This window comes from Octopus bimaculoides, chromosome 4 (assembly GCF_046866305.1).
Source record: "Octopus bimaculoides isolate indiv1 chromosome 4, ASM4686630v1, whole genome shotgun sequence".
Taxonomy (NCBI): domain Eukaryota; kingdom Metazoa; phylum Mollusca; class Cephalopoda; order Octopoda; family Octopodidae; genus Octopus; species Octopus bimaculoides.
The window spans coordinates 135645573-135667849 of NC_142931.1; the positions used below are offsets into that span (position 1 = coordinate 135645573).

Below are 22277 nucleotides of genomic sequence, written 5' to 3' on the forward strand. Positions count from 1 at the left end.
ATATACATACGTATATGTACATACATCTATACGTATGTATATATGCATATGTGGGCACAGGACGTCATGAAACGTGTACAACTACAAAATAAAAATACGAAGTACGAATACATGGAATATGAACTATTTTCTCGAACAACGAAAGACACAAATGGAAAACAAGACAAACAAGTCTAACGTTTCGGGCAGAACCCTTCGTTGGAGAGAGAAGAAATGTTAATCGTGTTGAAGGATGTAATAGGATTAATGAATGAGTTATTGAACGAGAAAGAGAGAGGGGGAGAGGGAGGGAGAGAGAGGGGGAGAGGAGAGAGGGGGAGAGAAGAGGGAAGTAAGGAAGGAGGAAGAGGTGACAAGTGATACAAGTGGGGTGGTCATTGAGAGGAGGAAAAAATAAAAGGAACGCCAACAGATTTGAAAAACATTGAGGTAGAGAGAGAGGTAGAATGAGAGAGAGAGAGAGAAACGTAGAGGGAGAGAGATAGAGAGGGTGAGGTGTGCAGAGAAAGTAGTACTTAGCAACGGATGTGTAGCAACAGATTACAACCAAACTCTGTGGGAAGGGTGTATTTATAGAATAAATTAATCAACATTTTGTATTAAAGGATGGGTGGTTTAGTCGTTGTTCATTCACTCTAATGAGCAATATGATAAATTACTTTAAAGAAGACATTGGAAAATGGGGATGCAGAAGATTGTGAAGAAAACAACCAGAAATTGATGGCACTTTCAATATTAAAAAGACCAAAGAATGAATGAGAAATCATGTTTAATACCAACGTGTTTGAATTTTCTTATACTCTTTTACTTGTTTCAGTCATTTGACTGCGGCCATGCTGGAGCACCGCCTTTAGTCGAGCAAATCGACCCCAGGACTTATTCTTTGTAAGCCTAGTACTTATTCTATCGGTCTCTTTTGTCGAACCGCTATGTTACGGGGATGTAAACACACCAGCATCGGTTGTCAAGCGATGCTGGTGGGGACAAACACAGACACACACATATATATATATATATACATATATACGACAGGCTTCTTTCAGTTTCCGTCTACCAAATCCACTCACAAGGCTTTGGTCAGCCCGAGGCTATAGTAGAAGACACTTGCCCAAGGTTCCACGCAGGGGGACTGAACCCGGAACCATGTGGTTGATAGGCAAGCTACTTACCACATAGCCACTCCTGCGCCTATGAAATTTGTGAGGAAATCTTTTCCTGAAAGAAAAGTGATTATAAAATCATTAATAAAAGTTGGCCAAGGAATTTAAACATAGTTTTAGCTGTTTTACTGAAACTAGCTCGATAACCAGCTCAAGGAAAAATATGCCAAAGAAAATAGACTCTTCATTGCTGTGACCCAGCATGGCCGTAGTCCAGTGATTGAAACAAATAAAAGAAAAAAATGCGTATGGGAATATATTTCTGGCTTTAAATCAATTTTTGTGTTAGAGAATATCAGACCGAGGTGTCACAATAGGGCGTGTGAGTGGTATCTCATAATTTCCATCACCATCGCTAGTTTTAAAGAGGAGCAGAAATCTGGTTGCAGAACTCAAGAGTAGTATTTATTATCTCCTTTACTTACAGCTCTAGAGAGACGGATGATAAATCGGAAAGATGTTTAACGTTTTGGGAAGACAAACGGACAGTAGAGAGACCGCCTGGATACATATGGGTCTGTAAGCAGATGCTCAATAATTCTTGTAGCGAATATCCCTTCCAGAAGTTAAGGAAATGAGGAGGAATGATTGATCCAATGCTGTAACTAGGGAACCTAATATTGGAATGCTGATAAGGCGACGACCTGGCAGAAACGTTAGCACGCCGGTCGGAATGCTTAGCAGTATTGCGTCTGTCTTTATGTTCTGAGTTCAAATTCCGCCGAGATCGACTTTGCCTTTCATCCTTTCGGGGTCGATTAAATAAGTACCATTAACGCACTGGGGTCTATGTAATCGACTTAATTCCTTTGTCTGTCCTTGTTTGTCCTCTCTATGTTTAGCCCTTTGTGAGCAATAAAGAAATAAGAAACGTTAGCATGCTGGGCGGAATGCTTAGCGGTATTTCGTCTGTCTTTACGTTCTGAGTTCAAATTCCGCCGAGGTCGACTTTGCCTTTCATCCTTTCGGAGTCGATAAATTAAGTACAATTTGTGTACTGAGGTTGATCTAATCGACTGGTCCCTCTCCCAAAATTTCGGAATGCTGATGGAGACAAGACTGAAAAACAACAAAACAATTACCAAACATACACATACATATACGAGTCCTGTGGAAAGGCATTTTGGAGCGAGTCTAGAAATACAGGATGTCCACAAAGTTTGGGTACATTGGGATTAACACATATTTCAAGAAATTATTATTTCTTATATTTAATTGTTCGTGTTATGATTTTATTTACTCCATGTACTCAGACTTTGTGGACACCCTGTATATTATTGCCTGGAACTAATGATTTCATAAGTTCTGGGATGTGTTACGTAATTTTCCCAACGGCCATAATTAATCCACTAGCTGATGTGTTCTAAATACTGATTTGTACATAAACATTGAGAGAACATGTGTGGATTTTGGTTGGCCCAAAGCTGAATAAGACTCAAATAGGCAAAAGCTATGATAATTCAGACGTACGGTCTATAAGTTATTTCTGAGAGGTATAAACCGCAAAGTATTTTAGAACGAGGATAGAAATGGATAGAAAATTGATCATCTCGTATGCTCTACGAAGTGTTTTATAATGTTGTTTTCTCTCTCTTTTTCTAAGAGTACCGTATCTAAATAAACGTGGACTAGAATTAGAGTGTTGGACTTAGAGAGTTAGTGTTGTCTACTCGGTTAAAATAAGTAATAGCCGTGTTGAATATAACCCTCTTTCCCTCTAGCTGTCATAGTCTACGGTGTCTATGTGTGTTTGTGGTACAATAGTATTTAAAACAATGAGCGAAAACATGATACGTGCTAACAAGTCGTACTCGTTTGTGAGTGACTGCTGTGTTCGTTTTAGTTTTATCTAAATAAACTATGAATATTCTAAATAACAAACTGAAGAAAGAGCAGTCGAAAAACATGCGAGACATAAAGCAATTTAAAAACTCACCAATAGAGGAAAAGTATGGCATGGAAATACATTTCTGTTGACATGATTTAAACTCGTCTCAATAATTTCTGCAATGACGTCCACCAGAAGTCTTGTAAAAGTTGTGCATTTGTCGTATTTCTCACGGAAATTGGATTAGTAATCGTTTTAATATAATTATAATGTACAATATCGAAGCAATTTATTTGTTTTTCTGCTAGAAAATGTATTTAACTAAAACGACTTTAACACTGATGTTGTTACCATTTTGATTTTTCAGGCTCTGCTGTTGCTACTAAGCAGAATTTGCGACATACAAACTACTTTTCTTTTTTAATATCAATTTTTGAAACTTGAACAAAAAGCTGCTTTAAATTTCTCTGAAAATAATTCTTTTTAGAAAGAAAAGAAGAAATCAGAAGCAAGGAGAATAAGAAACAATTATTAAAGGATAAACATAATATTGGTTTCAAATTTTGGCACAAGGCCAGCAATATCGGGGGAACGGATAAGTCGATTACATCGACCCTATTATTCAACGGGTACTTATTTTATCGACCTCGGAAGGATGAAAGGCAAAGTCAGCCTTAGCAGAATTTGAACTCGGATCGTAAAAACGGACGAAGTGTCACCAAACATTTTGCCGGGTAGCAATTCTGCCAGTGTGCCGCCTTAAGAATAAATATAATATTACTAACAATTTTTACGCAAACAGTATGGTTGACGTGCTCTTTTTAAAGATTCGAATTTAATTGATATTTCAAAGAAATTTCAAATACTACCTCTATAAATAATGAATGGCTTTAACGGCATTCTAACTGCATTACAACTGCAGTCTAACTATTACCAGAAATGACAATTACTTTTCACTTCTTTCTTATTGATTCCTTTCATCTGAAAATTTCGAAGAACCTCAGACCTCGGCTACCTTGTTTTCCATTTAACAATTATTCATTTGTTTGCCTAACACGGTGTTGATATAATGTCGAAAAGGTATTTTTATGGCAGTCAGTTAAAAAGGCTACATTCTGAAACATTTTGACATCATAACAGCTTATTCAAAGTACTTCTGTTTAGGACTATTCAACATCGTAAGCAATTCTGCTTTAATATAATACAATACATTCTAATATATAATATAATATAATATAATAGCAAAATAAGACTATATGGCGAGTAGAACATTACAGCTACCACCACCGACGTAACTGATTGTATTTATGCGACCTGGGGCAAATCTGTTTTATATTGTTTCATAGTTGTCTCTCACGGCAATATACACCAATGATTGATCGATCATATTGGGGTAAAAAAATCGAAGAGACTGGTGTACGCCAGCATGGAACATCAAGCCGTATTTTAGGCATTGGCATTTTCATCACTGGATTACTGTTTCTAGCTGTTGCTCTCATCATGGGATTTGAGTTCCCCAAACTCATCTACACTGGAATTACTGGCCGGCAGTGTTATTTCTCTGACCAAAGTATAAACTATGAACAATGGGTAAGTCAACGTTTTCACTTCTTTCAAACACTGGCGTTGCATCCTACTCTTTTATTCATTATTTTACTAATTTAGATCATTGGATCACCCAATCTGGTTCATCACTCGGGTACGCGGCCCTTGTGTGTATAGTTTCTGATGATAAGGATTTTAAACTCTGTTGGAATCATAAATACTTCAGTTTCAGCTTTGAGTCAACCAGTGTGACAATGTTTTCTTTTGCTTATTTCTACCATGTTTACCTTTTTCAAATATTAGCTGTGTAGGAGCATTCATGTTATTTCCTCAGCATAGCACCCTGTAGCTTTATTATTTGCTTATTCTAATTTTATTTCAATTTCCGTTGTTTCTTCTCTCTCTTCACAAATGTTTGCCATTCCAGCTTCTGTTTCGTATTTGTTACCTTCATAAAAGACAAGATTTTTTTTGTAGTTATTTGTCCTAATTTTCCATTATTCCTTACCAGATATTTTTGTTACCCTACAGTGGATATTTTACGATAATTTACTAGTTGCATAAAGCCCTTACCTTCTTGTATTCGAGGTAAATATAAACATGCTTATGAAAGATTTTGGGTGCTGTATTCTGAACGTAGCCTTTAATTTTCTTGCCTTTTTGTCTGTCTAGTCTTTCTGGTTCCTTTAGTATTCAGTTAACAATAACGATACATTATTACTGTGACAGCTAGAGTATTGATGCCCATCACTTCATTTTATTTATTTTGCATTTAGCTCGGTTTCCAGTATTGATCTAATACGTTTATGTTACTTTCTCACTTTTCTATCATTTGTATGCTTCGTTTTCAGTCTAGTTCGTTGATTATGAATTAAGTGTGTTTTGATCTAATTCTCTTATCTTCATTTCTTTATCTAGTATAATATAACTGTTCTTAATTAATTTTCCTTTCTTCTGGAAAAAAACATTGCATTGGCGTTGTTGTTGTTGTTCTTCTTCTTCTTCGTATTATTATTATTATTATTATTAGGGTGGCGAGCAGGCAAAATCGTTTGGGTATCGGACAGAGTACATAGCAATATATCTTCCGACACATTACATTCTAAGTTCAAACTCCGCCAAGATCGACGCTATTCTTTTATATCGACCGGTACTTATTTTATCGACCCCGATAAGATGAAATGCCTTCTAAATCAGTTTATTTTACATTATGAAATGCCTTTCATCTTATCGGGGTCGATAAAATAAGTACCAGTCGAGCATTGGGGTCGATATAAAAGACTAGCCCTTCCCTCTAAATTTCAGGCCTTCTACCTATAGTGGAAAGGGTTATCATTATTGTTTTGTTTTCCCCCCGGAATTGTTGCTGTACCCGGTTTAATTGTATTCCACATCGAGGAACAGCATGTGATCTCAGATGAGGAATATTTTGTGCCTTCTGTATAAAAGACTTTGCCTTTCATCCTTTCAAGGTCGATTAAATAAGTACCAGTTACGCACCGGGTTCGATGTGATCGACTTAATCCCTTTGTTTTTCCCCTCTATATTTAGAAATAAATACTTTACTTTTCCGAACCGGCATGCCACATCGATTTTAGTAGTCACTTCTTCTTGTAGATGACTGTTGTATGCAATCTGTTGCATTCTACTCTTTCAATCTGTACAAGAAAGCCACACAGCAACCTCACTTTGTCGTTTCTCAGTACTGGCATTTTTTCTGTGCAAGCAAAACCAAATTTCCTGCAAAAATTACTGTGTATCATTGCAACACTCTTATGGTTATACTTCTTGTATTCATTCTGAGCAAGTTTAATGACACTCGAAAACAACTCATCCATACCGGAACTGTGACTAGTAGAAAACACCGAGACAAAGAGCATGAAACTGATGATACAGAGTAGAAAACTTAGCTGCTTGATTTGTCGGAGTAAAACCTACCTAAGAGCCAAATGTATGGGCTCTATGCAAATGAAGTACGAAACGGAAATATAAGATCTGAGTTCAAAAATACTATTGGCTACTAATAAAGGTCTCCGAGATATTTACCTGACGAAAACATGGGTTCTTATTTATCCACTCAGAACAAAGAACTCACAGACGATTCTACTCTCGCCATCATTACATTGATCAACTGGAGAGGTTGTGTAAAGACAGCAGAATGCTCTGATCAATGTAAATGGACTTTTGAATTTTATATATCTTGTTTTAATTTATGCATTTCATGTAATTATTTGTATGTTGCCTCTTTAAAGTTTTCAAATTTACATTGTAAAATAGCAAAATGGTCGAAAGTATAAAAGCTTCTTGGAATATTGTTAACAACAAACTCATTATCATATAAACAACAGTAGGTTTTAAATCATTCTAAATATCTATATTCTAAATGTCTAGTCTAACGGTATTCTGAGATGATCATACTTCTGGCAAAAGAACTTTGGAGTTTTGGTGTCCATTCTACTAAGTCAGTTTATTTTACATTATACTTCCCAAGTTTTACTTTTGCAATCTTTGTCTACATTTTATAGCCAGTTTAAACAAATATTCGGATATATATATATATATATATATATATATATATATATATATATATACATACATATATATATATATATATATATATATACAAATATTCGTATGTGTATATATACAAATATTCGTGTATGTATGTATATATATATATATATATATATATATATATATATATATATCTGACACGTCTATAACATTATTCTGCATATGTTTATCTCTGTGATAAAATATTTAATGCCATTTGTCTTCAAGACTGCTGAAATATTTGTCTGAAACATATCTTTATTTTTCTCCTTATTAGAAAAATGATGACTTCTACACACACTATAACAGGATTTATTATTTCGTGATTGACAATGTCGACGACTATTTGTACAGAAAACAGAAGCCCAAGGTATGTTGCTTCAACCGTTTCTATAAGTATACATCATTCTCGAGTATTATTTATTATTAACACAATCATGTCGTTGAAAACTGGATGTTTATGTTAGCTTACCATCTATAAAATTCGCTCCCAAGCCTTCCTATAGCTGTAGCTAGATATTGTGAGGTAAAAACAATTCTTTAAACTAAGATGTTTGCTGTAAAGGAGAGGAATAAACTGCTGTTACTCAGTTGGCCAGTCGTTATAGAATACGCAATACAAGTCAACCTAGAAGAACTGATACAGCTTTAAAAGCCTTACTAATAATTAATGTGTGCATATTAAGCTAATATCAATTATTCCTATATTCAAAATACATAATACTTGCATCATTTTGTGATATTTATAGTAGCTTATGTGTGTGTGTGTGTGTGGCTGTTAGATGTGATTACCACTTGTGCTTGAGCTAATTAGCTAACAGCTGTATATGACTGCAGATGTTGGGAGCTGTCTGTTGTGTCTAGCGTCGGAGGTCAACAGTTGTATACAGAAGAAAACGACGAAATCTGTTGAGGTTTTTACGGACAAAATTACATGTTCTCTCCATTTGACAAGCTGCCACACTGTTTCTGTCAACTCAGTTTCATTCATAAGTCATGGGTCAACTTGAGCTTATAGTAAAAGATACCAGCCCAAGATTCCACACCTGATGAGACTGAATAATTTCAAAACACCAGGTATTGCAGAGTCCCTTGCGCTAATGTGTCAAATATGTTATGAGAATACATTTATTGTAAAGGAGAAATTGTTCTGTGACAAAACACAACAGCAGTTGGCATATTCACATTTGGATCTTCTGGAATGTATTAAGAATAAATATGTGAGACATCGTTTTGATTCTTGCTAGTTACCGTGCATATAACGATTTATTTTAAACTTTATATTTGATTTTTAGTGCTTTTAGTTGCTAACTGAGAGTTCTGCTTGATACAGCAGGGATATTTGCTCAGTTGTGATTACAGTGACTTGGGCTTGTACATATATCATTTTAATCAACAAGAATGAAATAGTTTAAATGCTAATACAAAACTATGAAGTAATACATTTTTAATGCAACAGACACTGGATGGTATAGCATTTTTAATTCTATCCCCAACATAAAAAAAAAAAACAAAAAGCAAAACAAAACAAAACAAAGAAACCCACATTTGACATAATGAATGATTTGAATGACAAAACAAAATTGAGATAATAACATTGCTTGAAGAGAAAAGTAGGAACAACAGAAGCTTTTCAAAACTGGGGAAGAAAATATTTTTATTAAGTTTTGATGAAGCAGTAATAGTAGTAGTTGTAGCAGCAGCAATAGTAGTAGTAGTAGTAGTAGTTGTTGTTGTAGTAGTAATCATGACTAATGTTGTTTTAATTATTTCGGCAAATTTGGGAAAAAGACTCTACATATTTCATTCTTATGATCTTATGATCTCACCAGAAGGAATTGAGACTTTTATAGTCATCAAAATTTATGTCTTTTTTTATTTTGTAATATCCATAAAATGTGATAGTTTGGTATTTCAGATACGTGAAGTCGGACCCTATGTCTATAAAGAGTCTAGAAAACATACACAAATAGATTTATTAGGATCAAAGTTATCTTATGAAATATTACGACAGCAGACTTTTGATGAGCATCAAACGAGGTTAGAATGTGGTATAAATTGCCATGAAAATGATAAGGTATGTTCTCTCTTTCTCCTTCCTTTTTTAAATTGGCCATTATAACGTTCAGTTTACGGTGAAAATACTTGCTAATTTGATATTGGTAAAGTATAAAAATTGTATAATTGATACCAACATTATTGATTTGCTTTAATCTTACAAGATGAACAAGTTAATAATATAATTTTGTTTTTGTTTCAAAAGTGGAAAAACATAACGTTAATGTTCAAACATTTAAGTGGTGCCATAGTAGAAGAAACAGTTTACTGGTTAATAGAAACCATAAAAAGGCCTTTATGCAGGCTTGCTTCATGTTAGCCAATGTCTTTTGAAAGGGTATGATTACAACAAAATTCTCATTTACCCTTACACTAAAACACAGGTTGTTTTTTCTCTACCCAATCAAAACATATCTAGTAGTTATACTGCTACTAATAGACCTAGGATTAAATTTCTTGAATCCAAGTTTGTAATTCTGTTTCAATCCTTGACTGTGGCTTATTTTTTTTCCTATTATTCTTGGGCAAGAAATCACACAAACTCATTTTATTTGCCTTTTGAATCAACCAGAAATTTACTTAGACCTTGTTTAGCCCTGACTGAGCAAACCGTTCTAGCAATAACTGCCTCATCTTTATTAAGATGTCATCTAAAATTACATTATTCAGTGTTCTGGGCACAAAGGTGAGACACGAGGGAGATATAGTTGCTATTTCTAGTACCTTGATTGGCTATGCAGAGATTCTGTCATTACTGCATGTCAGGGGAAATGTGTAAGGCAAATACTTTTATTTGCAGCTAAGTCTTTTAAGAACACCAGAGCAGAGTATCTGCTGCATCAGCCTGACCAATATCAATATGTCATTTGTATTGTTTAGAATTAATTCAATATATTTCTTTCTATTTCATACTTGAAAGCTGAACATTTTTAACTTGGAATACTTATACAATGTTTCTTTGTGGGGAGGAGAAAATAATTTTATACTTTCAAACATCCCTGATCTCTTACAACATCAACTTCATTTAGCTTTCATATTATATAATGGTACAGACTTTTATGGTGACTTAGCGAAATTCCCATCAGAAGATTGGTTGCAGAGTAACCCAAATGCTTCCCTCAATTGGTCTATCACTAATTGGATAACTCAACAGACGATAATACCTGAGCAGTTATTAACAAACTTGTCTTTCAACAGAGATGAGATACAAGCTCTGTACAATGTGATTATAGATCCTCAAAAATTTGGTACAACCTGCTTAAATGGTCTCAAGAGTTCCACCCAATGCATCAATGCTGAACAGAAGATGACTGAAAATGAATGTGTTTATAAAGACACTAATCAACATTGTAAAAATGCACAAAAAACAGAAAAGCAGAATGCTACATCTGAATTTGGTTTAATCCAACATTTAGAAAATTGGAAATTAACCAATGACACGATCCATCATGAACATATCCAACAGTTATTATGCTCAACTGTTGCAAACTTCTCTGTCAATTCCACCACTGACTGTTTTGTCTTTGACAAACACAACATGACTTTGAATATTTTCATGGATCTGCTCTTTGATTATATTTTCTCACATTTGGCCTTGCTCAGTCATAATTCTTTGCCACCAGAATCCAGGAATCTAATTTTCACAAGTACTCAACAGGATATAGCGAAAGGTTATTTTACAGGAGAATACAAACACAAAGGTATCTTGACTAACAATTTTGATGTGAAAGACACATTCCAGGAAAACCCCAGGTGGATATTTTATACCTGCCTTCATGAAAACCATATTAAAAACAACTTTCTTCTGACTGGTGAGTATAACATTTATAGAGTATTTTTGAACAAAACATTACAAATAATGTAGGTATGTATGTATGTATGCATGTATGTATGTATGCATGTATGTATGTATGTATGTATGCATGTATGTATGTATGTATCTTGAGTATTGAGGCAATGGTGCACAAGCACCGGTTATGTTGGACTGGACACCTTATTAGAATGAAGGATAGCAGGATTCCTAAGCAGATGCTATATGGAGAACTTGTGAATGGAAAGAGACTCTGGCAGAAACCAAGGTTGCGATTTAAGGACTGTGTCATGTCCTCATTAAAGGCTTGTGATATGCAGGATACTGACTGGGGGAACAATGCCTGTCATCGTCACAAATGGAAGAAGCAGGTTAAGGAGGGGATTGATACTTTTGAGAGAGCACGTATCCAGCATGAAGAACTTAAGCGAGCTGTGCAGCTTGTATAGTGAATGGGGAAAGCTCGGTCTGCAATGTTTGCAGTCGTGTATGCTTATCAAGAGCAGGGCTCATTAGCCACCAACAGAGCCACAAATGCAAAATATAAGTTAGTCCTAGAGCGCACAATGTTCCTGAAGGTCAGCAATGGTCTTCCTCGGTCACGAGTGGATGGCCATCATCATGATCATGTATGTATGTATGTATGTATGTATGTGTGGTGTGTAGGTATGTGTGTGTATGTATGTAAGTAAGCATTTATATGTGTTTTTGTGTAAACTGAGAGGCCTTATGTCCAGCAGTGGTGGTAACATTGCTAATTGTGCATTTCTGCCACCTTGGGTTTCATCAGTAGGCCATGCTGGGGCATTGCCTGAAGGGTTTAGGTGACCAAGTCGACCCTAATACCTACTATTAAGTCTGGTAATTATTCTAATTTGCTTTTTTTTTGTTGTTCTGCTAAGTTACAGTTGTAAAAAAAAAAACAAAAAAAAACAAAAGCCAAGGGATGGAAAATGGTATACACAAACACAAACGTACACTCACATATACAGTGGGCTTCCACACAGTTTCTGTGTACCTTATTCACTCACAAGGCACTTGTAGGTCTGGGGGCTACATTAGTAGACATTGTACAAAGTGCTGTGTTGTGGGACTAAGCTCACAACCACATGGTTACAAGTGAGCTTCTTAATTATACAAATATTCATGTACTTGTAAATATGATTGAATATGAATCTACACTAGGATTTTAATTATTATTGTTGTGAATAAGATTTATTATTATTTGTTAAATTCAAATTACGATAAATGTAAACAAACAAATGAAGTTTGCTTTTAGAACCGTTGAGATGTCTTAGAAAGTTAAAGAAGTGATTTTTAAATTCTCAAACGCAGGATAATGCTAATAATATAGCCTGAACAGGATAAGCTACCCCTATTTTGCAGAAAAAAGTGTTGGCAACTAGCTATTATTATTGTTACAGAATAAATGAATAAGGAATAAGTTTTCTTGCTTTCCCTAAAATATAACAGATAGGCCAATCAATTGTGATGGAGATAAATATTTATCTATGAAATATATCACAGCAGATATCTCAAAGAATGTAGAACACAATAAAAAAACAATAGCTCCGTTGTTTAAAACCTAACATACCCGAACACAAGACGTTTTCTAAAATAAGTTCCGCAGTAGGATGTTCACTGAAAAATTTACAACATTAATCAAGATTTTAATTTTTTGAATTAGCCAATAAATACTGCTTAAATAATTGCAGAATATGACAACCATACCTGCATCCCAGCAATTTACTTCCCACGAGTCACAGCATCATCAAAGCTAAAAGTGAATGGTTACGTATATTTTACACCACAGGCTCCACTTACGACTGTATGCCGAACCCCAGTATTTTACTCAGATAAATATTCAATGTTTATGCCTGAGTTCTGGCGAACATTGACATTTTCTAAGCAGAATGAGCTAGAAATGAACTGTGTCCGAGTGGGCAGATATTTACCTGTTAATGGTAAGTATAAATTCATTATGGACAAAATATTGATAAATTAGAAATTCTCTGAAAATCAATGAAATATTCTTACTACTTTTGGCTCAAGACCAGCAGTTTTGAGGGTTGGTGGCTAATTGATTACATTGACCCAAGTACTTGTTTAGTATTTTATTTTATCAATACCAAAAGATGAAAGGCAAAAATAGCCTTGGTGGTATTTGAATTCAAAATGTAAAGAGATGAAAGATATGCTACAAAGCATTTTGTCTGGTGCAGTAACAATAACATTTAAAAAAAAAAAAAAAACGGGAAAAATAATCCAGAATCCTTGTCCGGTGCTGGATTGATCCCAAAATCTAATCAGTTTGTGCCAGTTATGAGGCAAAACATCCCTGAAAGTTTCATCTGAATCCATCCAGCGATTCTTGTGGTATCTTGTCCATGGACAAACAAACAAACAAACAGACATGACTAAAAACAATACGTCTGCCTTTGCTAAGGAGGTAATAATAATCCTTTCCACAAAGGCACAAGGCCTGAAATTTGTTGAGAGGGGGACTAGTCAATTCCATTGCCTCCAGTATATAACTGGTACTTAATTTATCAATCCTGTAAGGACGAAAGGCAAATTTGACCTTGGTGGAATTTGAACTCAGAACATAGCAATTTCATTCAGCGTGCTAACAATTCTGCCAGTATTGTAGAGATACAATATCAGAGACATAAGTAAAAATTGAAATAAGTTTATTTGTTTAATTATTCTGCTCTTTAAATCCTCTCATTATTGAATGTTTTCCTTCCTCTTTTTAAAGAACAAACACAATCATACCAAATGATCAAAACGCCAAAAATTGTATATTGGGATTACACAGTAAAAAGAGGGAAAGCAAAGGGAGATAAGCAATCTTTTTAATTGTTTCGTATGTTCAAATTTGTATTGAAGAACAGAAAGAGAATATTCGATTATGAAAAAAGTATTCAATAAATAAACTATTTAATTTTCTGCTTATGTCTTTGATATCGTATTCCTGCAATACATGTTTACCATTTTTGTGAGTAAATATGCTCACTGTATCACGAATTACCTTTATTTTATTGATGTTGCACAATGAAACATGTTATAATATATTTCTCAAACAGATTTAATTTTAAAACTATAAATCATGTTTTAAAGATCGTTTTTCTTTTTATTTTCCCTTAAAACAGTTATTCTGACACAGCATAATAAAAGAGTAAATATGCTATATGTTCCTCAAATAAACTTTCTTCTAAAAATAATTCATCTCAAAATTTGGTGTTCTCAGTATTTGGTCTTCTGGTCCTTTGGCACTCTGTTCATTAGGGGACTTGAAACATGGCTTGCTCATGCTTGGCCTTATTGAAATTGATTGTATATAAGTAACTACTGACCCTGAAAATTGTTGACTGGCCTAGTACCTAAATTAGAAACCATTAAATAGATTTAATATACATTCTTATATTTGTATTATTTTCCACTTCATATTATTAAAGACTGGGTTTTTTTAATTCACTTCAATTGAATTCCTGACTACAGCATCATTTAATTCCAGTGCCAACCTTTCTTTAGCTGTGTTTGAGCTTCAATAGAGTGAGAATAAAAAGTTTCTTTTTTTCTCCATGAAATTATGAATGCAAATATAGCAAATGAGAGCTATCAATCATATTGATAAATATCTGCATACTCTTTTACTTGTTTCAGTCATTTGACTGTTGCCATGCTGGAGCACCACCTTTAGTCGACCAAATCGACCCCAGGACTTATTCTTTGTAAGCCTAGTACTTATTCTATCGGTCTCTTTTGCCGAATCGCTAAGTTACAGGGGACGTAAACACACTACCATCGGTTGTCAAGCAATGTTGGGGGGGACAAACAGAGACACACAAACATATACACACACACATATATATATATACATATATATGACAGGCTTCTTTCAGTTTCCGTCTACCAAATCCACTCACAAGGCTTTGGTCAGTCTGAGGCTATAGTAGAAGACACTTGCCCAAGGTGCCATGCAGTGGGACTGAACCTGGAACCCTGTGGTTGGTAAGCAAGCTACTTACCACACAGCCACTCCTATGCCTATATTCACTTTTACTTGGACACATGATTCTAATTTTGGAAAAGGAAAGAAATAGTAGACCCAGGTATAATACTCATTCTTATGACATTAAGTGCAGAAAGCTGGAAGCAAATTTGATTCCAGAGGAATTCAAAGATATGAGTTAGAAACTCAGCTGTGTGAAGCTAAATGACTTAAGGAATTACAACTCTGCACTCTTTATATGAATTTAGATATTGATTTACAACATTGGCATAATGGACACAAATTATGGTGTGGAAGGCAAGTCAATTAAATTAACACCAGTACTTCACTGGTACTCGATTTATCAACCACTGTATTTTATCTGTAAAATATTCGAAGGTAAACTCCATACCGTTATGATTTGAGTTTAGCAGAAAAGATATGTAACCAAATACAAAAATGCATAAATTTGTCCTATATTCTACTGATTCTGTCTTTTACTCTTAAAAATTAATGTTAAATGACTTCAGGCTTTTCCCAGCAAATGCCTATCTGTAATAATATTTCTTCAATTCTTAGATGAATTTAAAGTCGATGGATTCTTCATTGAAGAGGATGGTATTCAGAATGTTACTCAACAATGTTGTTATATGAGTTTCTTAAGTCATCCCTACTCAACAGCCAGCAATATTACACAAGTAGAAAGAAAAACAAAAAGCAACAAATCCCATTGTTATGTAATTATTTTCTTTATACAAATATTAATTTCACTCTCTTTCTTCTTCTCCACTTACTCTATAAAACACTATTTTACGCTTTATACTCTAATTTCCTTATTTTCTTATGAACTCTTTTTTTCAAATATTTGTTTCTGCCTTCTTCAATTCTTTCCTTCCATATTTTATTCTAGCTTCAATATATTGAAACAGTTGATAATAAATACATGCATACATATATACATTCAAATCTGTACATATACATACACACAAAAATACCCTGTTGGTGTTGTTGAAATTCCAATGAAGGAGCCTTGGATCTAGGTCAGAAACTGGCTCTTTTTCTATTGACAAGAAATCTTGAAATAAAACTGAATAATGTGTACACACACACACACACACACACACACACATGGTATGTGCAACGGAAGCAATATTTGTTTAAAATAGTAATGTGTGTATTATACTTAATGCAGAGTTATCATGGAAAGTCAAATTTACTGCATTATTCATCCTGAGAGAGGATATCTCTTATAGATGCACAATGCTAAATAACACAAAAATATACCAGTTGCAGACTAAAATTACTCAGCAGCAGGTGTGAGAATGTTAGATGCACATTTCTGCCTTGCTTAGTTTTGTCAGTAGAAAGTCCACCAACTTGTCATAGCTTATGCATGTTCCTGTGACCTCTTAGCACTCATTCAGAATGATGCAGACCACCTTGGTTTCTGATTGAATGCTTCCAGCATTTTGTTACTGATGCCTGTGTAAATAGACATATCCTACCTCTGTCCCTATTCTAGCAGAATGAGTAAGTTGATTACATTAACCCCCAGTATTCAACTGGTACTTATTTTATTGACCCTGAAGGGATGAAAGGCAAAGTCAACTTTTGCAGAGTTTGAACTCAGAATGTAAAGATGGATGAAATGCCGCTAAGCATTTTACCCAGCATGCTAACAGTTCTGTCGTTTTGCTGCCTTCAGTAATAGTAATAATAATAATAATAATAATAATAATAATAATCGCTGGACTGGCTCCTGTGCAGGTGGCACATAAAATACACCATTTCGAGTGTGGCTGTTGCCAGTACCTCCTGACTGGCCTTCGTGCCAGTGGCACGTAAAAGCATCCTCTACACTCTCTGAGTGGTTGGCGTTAGGAAGGGCATCCAGCTGTAGAAACTCTGCCAAATCAGATTGGAGCTTGGTGCAGCCTCTGGCTCACCAGTCCTCAGTCAAATCCTACAACCCATGCTAGCATGGAAAGCGGACGTTAAACGATGATGAATAATAAACGATAATAATAATCATAATGAGGGTTTCTTACACTGGATTGAGGCTACGCAGTTTGAGAGGTTACTATTGATCAAACGGATAAATATGTAACTGGTACTTATTTTATCAAACCCACTGACATTTTTAATTCAATGTAAATGGACTGTCTGCCATCTTGTGTGTCCTGAATCTGCTGGTAATCACAGGCACATTCACATTTATGCACAAAACACAAATCTACTGTCAAGAACAATGCATCCAAATGAAGTCCCATCTGTAAATTGCATATACACTTGTACTTCTTCTTTCAGATATATATTGAACCAGTAACAGGACAGATTTGGCATCGAGTAATCAGTTTCCAGTTTAACATCAAGATTTCCAGAAAACTGTTTGATTCTAAATGGAAGCAGCCTCTCAATTTGGCTTCTTTCGAACATCTCTTACCTGTTTACTGGGTGAAAACAGTCACAACAATGACACAAATTCAGCCATACAAAGATTTTGTAAGTTTTTTTTTTTTTTTTTTTATAGATATAACTAGTTGTTGTTGTTTAGTCCCAAGTCGGTTCTGACTGAGCAAACCTATGATCAGATATTCTAGTCATGGCTATCCTGTCATTTGTCTTTAGGCTGTGTGCTTCTTTCTCTTTTTAAGATAATAGTGTGATATGAGGGAGAGCTAGTTGTCAACTGAAGACTGAGCATCTACATACATGCCCCTCTTGTTGAATAAATAGCTCTTTTAATTTCTGGAAAGGAAAAACAAAATTCATGTATATTTGCTCTCTTTCTTTTGTGTGTATGTGTGTGTGCATATATATAAATTAATGCAAGCAGCTACACGTGTGAAAAGCCAGATCTGGCTAGTGTGAATATAAAACAGATCAAGTGTTTTGACTGGATATGGCTGGTTTAAATGCTAAAGGGTCAATACCAGAAAGTGAAGATACCTTAGATTTTATCACATTCAATGTCTACCAGGCAAAATATAGACTATAGAAATAAGTGAAATAAAAACCTTTATGATGTAAAAGAAAAGATTGCTTCTGGCTTTGTTAAGGTAAATATTTTCAGCTCTTTATTCTTGTTGCAGGTAACAAATATGAGGAGATGGGCCTGTGGAGGTTTGATCAGCTTTACTCTCCTAGCTTTGTCCATCATGATGTGTGGTAGCTTTATCATCTTTAAGCCTTATGTCTTCAACAGAGTGTATCCTTTACCAGAAGCAACTACTTGAAAACAGTGTTGGTCTGAAATCCCCTTTTGGCATTGAATCATGTAACATAAATCTGCCTATTAAAACTGCATCATGTTTGTGACATTTAAGACAAATGATCATAAAGTCTTAGATTTAAATACTTCTGTTTTGATGTCATATAATCCAGTTATCTTTATTTTATAAATCCTTAAACACTTTATCCAAAATCTCAGGTATTTTGTAGTTATGTCTCTTTTAAAATATATATTTACATACATATATGTCCATATGCTGTTGAATATGTATCTCAAGTTAACTGTAAATTGCCACATGTAGCTGTTAAATATGTCTTTTAGCTAAGAATCATTATATGCAAATGAGAACATTCTGATATCCATTATGTTTATCGGAAAATGCTGTCTCTTTTATATTGTTACTTCAGCAATTATATATTATTTATTTTCTTTTCAATGTTTAGATAATAATTGCATCATGATGAATCATGTAGAAAAATGAAAATAAAGAAGTTTAAAGCATTTGGTCTCTCACTCATTTATTTCCAGTTCACCACTTTCTTGAATATATTCGTCAAAAGAGAAAAATAATATTAATTTTTTTTTTACCAATAAATGTGCCTATGGAATTGTAGAACCCTGATATCTCTGATGGTGCTGTTGCTATGCTGTGCATCAAGCAAAAGGTCACCTCACTGCTTTGTATACATTTGTATATCATTGGTATGAACACATACCAATTTCTGGGCCCACAGACATGCTATCTCTTTATTATCTCTTCTGTCACTACTAGTGATCCCTGTTGCTTGGAACTTGCTGGTCTCATGCAATATCATCAGGTACACCTGACCACTTGTCCCCTTGTATGTGCCCCCAAATCAGTTGTCTCCTATAAAGTCACACCATCATGGCATGTGTTGACAGAGCTCTTTTCATCTCACTCCTAACTCTGGCATATCCCATAGGTCAGTTTTGCACTCTCTCTCTCTCTGTCTTCAATACATCAATAATCTGTCTTCAATACATCAATACATCTCTGTCTTCAATAATCTAGCTGCCAATCACCTAACAAAGCTCTCTCTTTATGCAGCCTAGATATCATATGCCAAGCCTGTATTAATTACATGAATGGAGACCTTGAGGGAATCCTCCAATGGAAGCATGTCAATCTTATCTCTATCACTGACAAAACTCAATTTCTATTCAAATCAAGAAACATCACTGCACGTAAAGTTTGAATGAACAGTTAGAAGAATAATATTATAGATTTAGCTTAATAAAAAAATACTTTACACTACCAACACACCACCACCACCACCTCGTTCATCACTATAGTTTTCAGTTACAAAGCTCATTTCAGTTCAGTTCAGTTGTTTGTTTATTTCTACTTTTTCTTGCTGTTGATGTATCTCTACTCTGACAATACAAATGCTATCTACCTCTCTCTCCCTCAATATAACTGCTTCCTCTGTTCATCTCTCTTTAAGCTCACCACCAGAACATCCCCCTCTGCTAAATATTGTATTGTAAACATATCTCTTACTCTTTACCTTCCCCTCACCACCCTACAGTATGTGTTAATGCTTCTCTCACCGTATTTTTCTCTCACTCTTTGTCTCACCCTTCAGCTTACCATGTGACACATTTGATCTTATTATACATCTCTCTCTACTTCTTTCTTCTCTACTCACACTTTTACTCCACCCCTCTACCTAAAGTATAATGGGCGAACAAACAAGCAGATTATTATATAGATGTTGGTGTGTGTGAATCATTTGTATATTAATTGAAGGAGTTTCTTTTGGACATGGTTGAATATTTGTTTGAATGTAGTAGTACCACCATTCCATAAACGTGAACAATACTCCAATGTAGGTCTTACTAGAGCCTCATTGTTGCTGCAAATTGAATTCAGTTGAAGATGTTGCATATTAGGCTATTCAGTAAGTTTTATATTTATGTTGATGAATTAATAGTACAGAACATACAGAAATAAAGTAGTAGTGTTTTGCTTGTTATCTTGTAACCATGCTCTGGAAAATCTCCGAAAGCCAATTTTTTATTTCACATGCTGAAAGTTGTTATAAATTAATATAAAAATAATACGAAAGTAATTTTTGTTTTTCTTAGGAAAACAAACCATTTTATTTCTTAATTACACATATATAGTCTGTACAGTCATACAAAATCAGTATTAAGTTGGACACTGCAATTAGCGAGCTCTACACAAGACAAATTAGTATTATCATTTCTGTTTACTGTTTAATTATTTTTTTTTTTTATAGTTGGTAATAATAAACCAAAGTCATTTGTCATTACATTTCAAAAGAATGTTCTTTTTGTTTTGATTTTCTCCTTTTTTATTTTTTTTTACTTTGCTTTATTTTCTGACTCGGCACATATATTTAGGAAGCAGCCAGCATTTTGAAAATTTTAATGTCCCATACCTCATGACAAACTCTCCAACAGTTATGTCTGAGCACAAGACATTTGCTGCTTTGGACAAATGGAAATATTTAGAAAGAAGGAGAGAAGGAGCAGGAGTAAGGAGCAAGATAAATATAGAAACAGAGCAACAATAGAGAGAAGGAGGGTAATATCCAGTAAAACTTGGAATTGAATTAAATGAAAAGGTAAAGGAAAACATCATAAAGAGGTTCATATTGGAAAGGTATTGAGAAGGGGAGGTTTTTGGTAGGGTTATTAAGCAGTTGGGTTAAAGAAAGGGCTTTTCTTTCTAGAATTTACCATCTCTCTATAAGAGTGCCCAAAATGTAGGAGATAAGTCATTGATTGAAGCTTAAAAATAAAAATAAAATATCCTAGTTGAAATTCCTGTGTTCTTAGATTTTAGTCAAAACACCAAGGAAGTTAATTAGAAATATACTATTTGAAATGGTATAAACAGTAGACAGTGATTAATAAATTTTTTTTTTCCATTATCAATAATTTTAAAATTAATTTTAGTTATAATGCTTTTTATTTATTTATTTTTTTTTGACAGGATAGATGGAAATAGATACACAGCACCCTTTTGTTTTGGGGCAGTTGGTGATAGAAACACATCTACTTCAATGAGGTGGGTAGAAACTGAAGTATATATTCCTCAGGGGAGTAGATGAGAATAGAGACACACCTTCCTCAATGGAGTTGGTGGTTAAAGAAACACATCAACTTCAATAAGGCCGGTAGAAACAGAAGCATACATTCCTCAATGGGGTAGATGATTATAGAGACATTCCCTCAGTGAGGCAATTTGGGATAGAAGTACATTTTTCTAAGTACTGGAGTAAAAAAATGTACTTCATTGAAAAAAAAAAAAGAAGTCTTCCTTATGAGTACTCTTAATTTTTCTCTAGTGTGAGATATAACTAAAAAAAAAATCATATATATTACCTTCTGTTGTTAGTGTTTTCAGTACAATATACATGAGATTTTGTTCATCTTTATCAATAAAATATGCATATAGAAGTCTTCTCATTATAATGTAGAGAAAAAAAAATTATCTAAAGTAAATTGCACTTTTGAAAGCAATGAAAAAACTGCCAAATTTTGAAATGAGAATTGTTTGACTGAAAGCAACAATGTGTTACTATGATTTGGTTCCAGCAAAAAGATGAAATATGCTGGCATATGTTTTATTTGCTCTATAGCAAGATATGGCCACTTATTTATGTAAGCATGCATGTATTTATATACATATATGCAAGTAAATATGAGCATGTATATTTGAAGTAAAATTCATCCCTCACATTCTTCAACATATTTAATCTCTTCTATTTAGAACTGTTCTTTTATAGTCAATGACAATATATTCTTTAGTTAGCCAGCTTAGAACAGTACTTAACTGTAGCTGGAACAACAAGCTTATTTGGGGTGTGTCTCAAGTTGAATAGGTATACAGACACACACACACGTGCATACACACACGTGCATACACACACACTTGATCACACACACACGTCTTACATATAGAAAGAAGTTGGGTTAATAGTCACTTATTCACCTTTAAAAACATACCAAATGCACTTATTCTAAAGAGTGCAAATAAAAAGTGAAGGACACTATCTTTATTACAAAGCTCATTTTACTTAATTTACTTCTATTCATAGCTTATC

At 34.3% G+C, this 22277-nt stretch overlaps 2 protein-coding genes and 1 long non-coding RNA gene across 4 annotated transcripts in view; 2 read left to right on the top strand and 1 right to left on the bottom strand.

Moving 5' to 3' along the window:
- LOC106880170 (glutathione hydrolase 1 proenzyme) overlaps positions 1 to 3204 on the bottom strand; it is a 91309-nt gene extending 88105 nt beyond the window's left edge. Inside the window, exon 1 of the mRNA XM_089351554.1 lies at positions 3097 to 3204. Within this exon, the coding sequence (XP_089207680.1) occupies positions 3097 to 3118 (22 nt within the window). The 5' untranslated portion in view covers positions 3119 to 3204. The remainder of the gene's footprint in view (positions 1 to 3096) is intronic.
- LOC149136266 (uncharacterized) overlaps positions 1 to 3636 on the top strand; it is a 5982-nt gene extending 2346 nt beyond the window's left edge. Inside the window, exon 2 of the long non-coding RNA XR_016241710.1 lies at positions 3356 to 3636. This is a non-coding gene — a long non-coding RNA (uncharacterized LOC149136266). The remainder of the gene's footprint in view (positions 1 to 3355) is intronic.
- A 599-nt stretch (positions 3637 to 4235) lies between these two features.
- On the top strand, positions 4236 to 18681 carry LOC106880172 (uncharacterized). 2 transcript variants are annotated; one of them, XM_014930017.3, is made up of 8 exons: positions 4236 to 4578; positions 7364 to 7456; positions 9005 to 9163; positions 10064 to 10955; positions 12670 to 12918; positions 15528 to 15685; positions 17256 to 17450; positions 18041 to 18681. In XM_014930017.3, exons 1-8 carry the CDS (start codon positions 4360 to 4362, stop codon positions 18182 to 18184), a joined length of 2109 nt encoding a protein of 702 aa, XP_014785503.2. In that variant the 5' UTR covers positions 4236 to 4359; the 3' UTR covers positions 18185 to 18681. The 2 variants fall into 2 exon arrangements, with proteins under 2 accessions (XP_014785503.2, XP_014785504.2); XM_014930018.3 differs by lacking the exon at positions 12670 to 12918.
- Positions 18682 to 22277: the final 3596 nt, after the last annotated feature.

Bases quoted from the DNA above. Each gene is read 5' to 3' on its own strand.
- LOC106880172 (XM_014930017.3), top strand. From the start codon at position 4,360: ATGATTGATCGATCATATTGGGGTAAAAAAATCGAAGAGACTGGTGTA. The intron at 4,579-7,363 runs GTAAGTCAACGT...TCTCCTTATTAG, and splicing joins GTATAAACTATGAACAATGG to AAAAATGATGACTTCTACAC. The intron at 17,451-18,040 runs GTAAGTTTTTTT...TTCTTGTTGCAG, and splicing joins TTCAGCCATACAAAGATTTT to GTAACAAATATGAGGAGATG.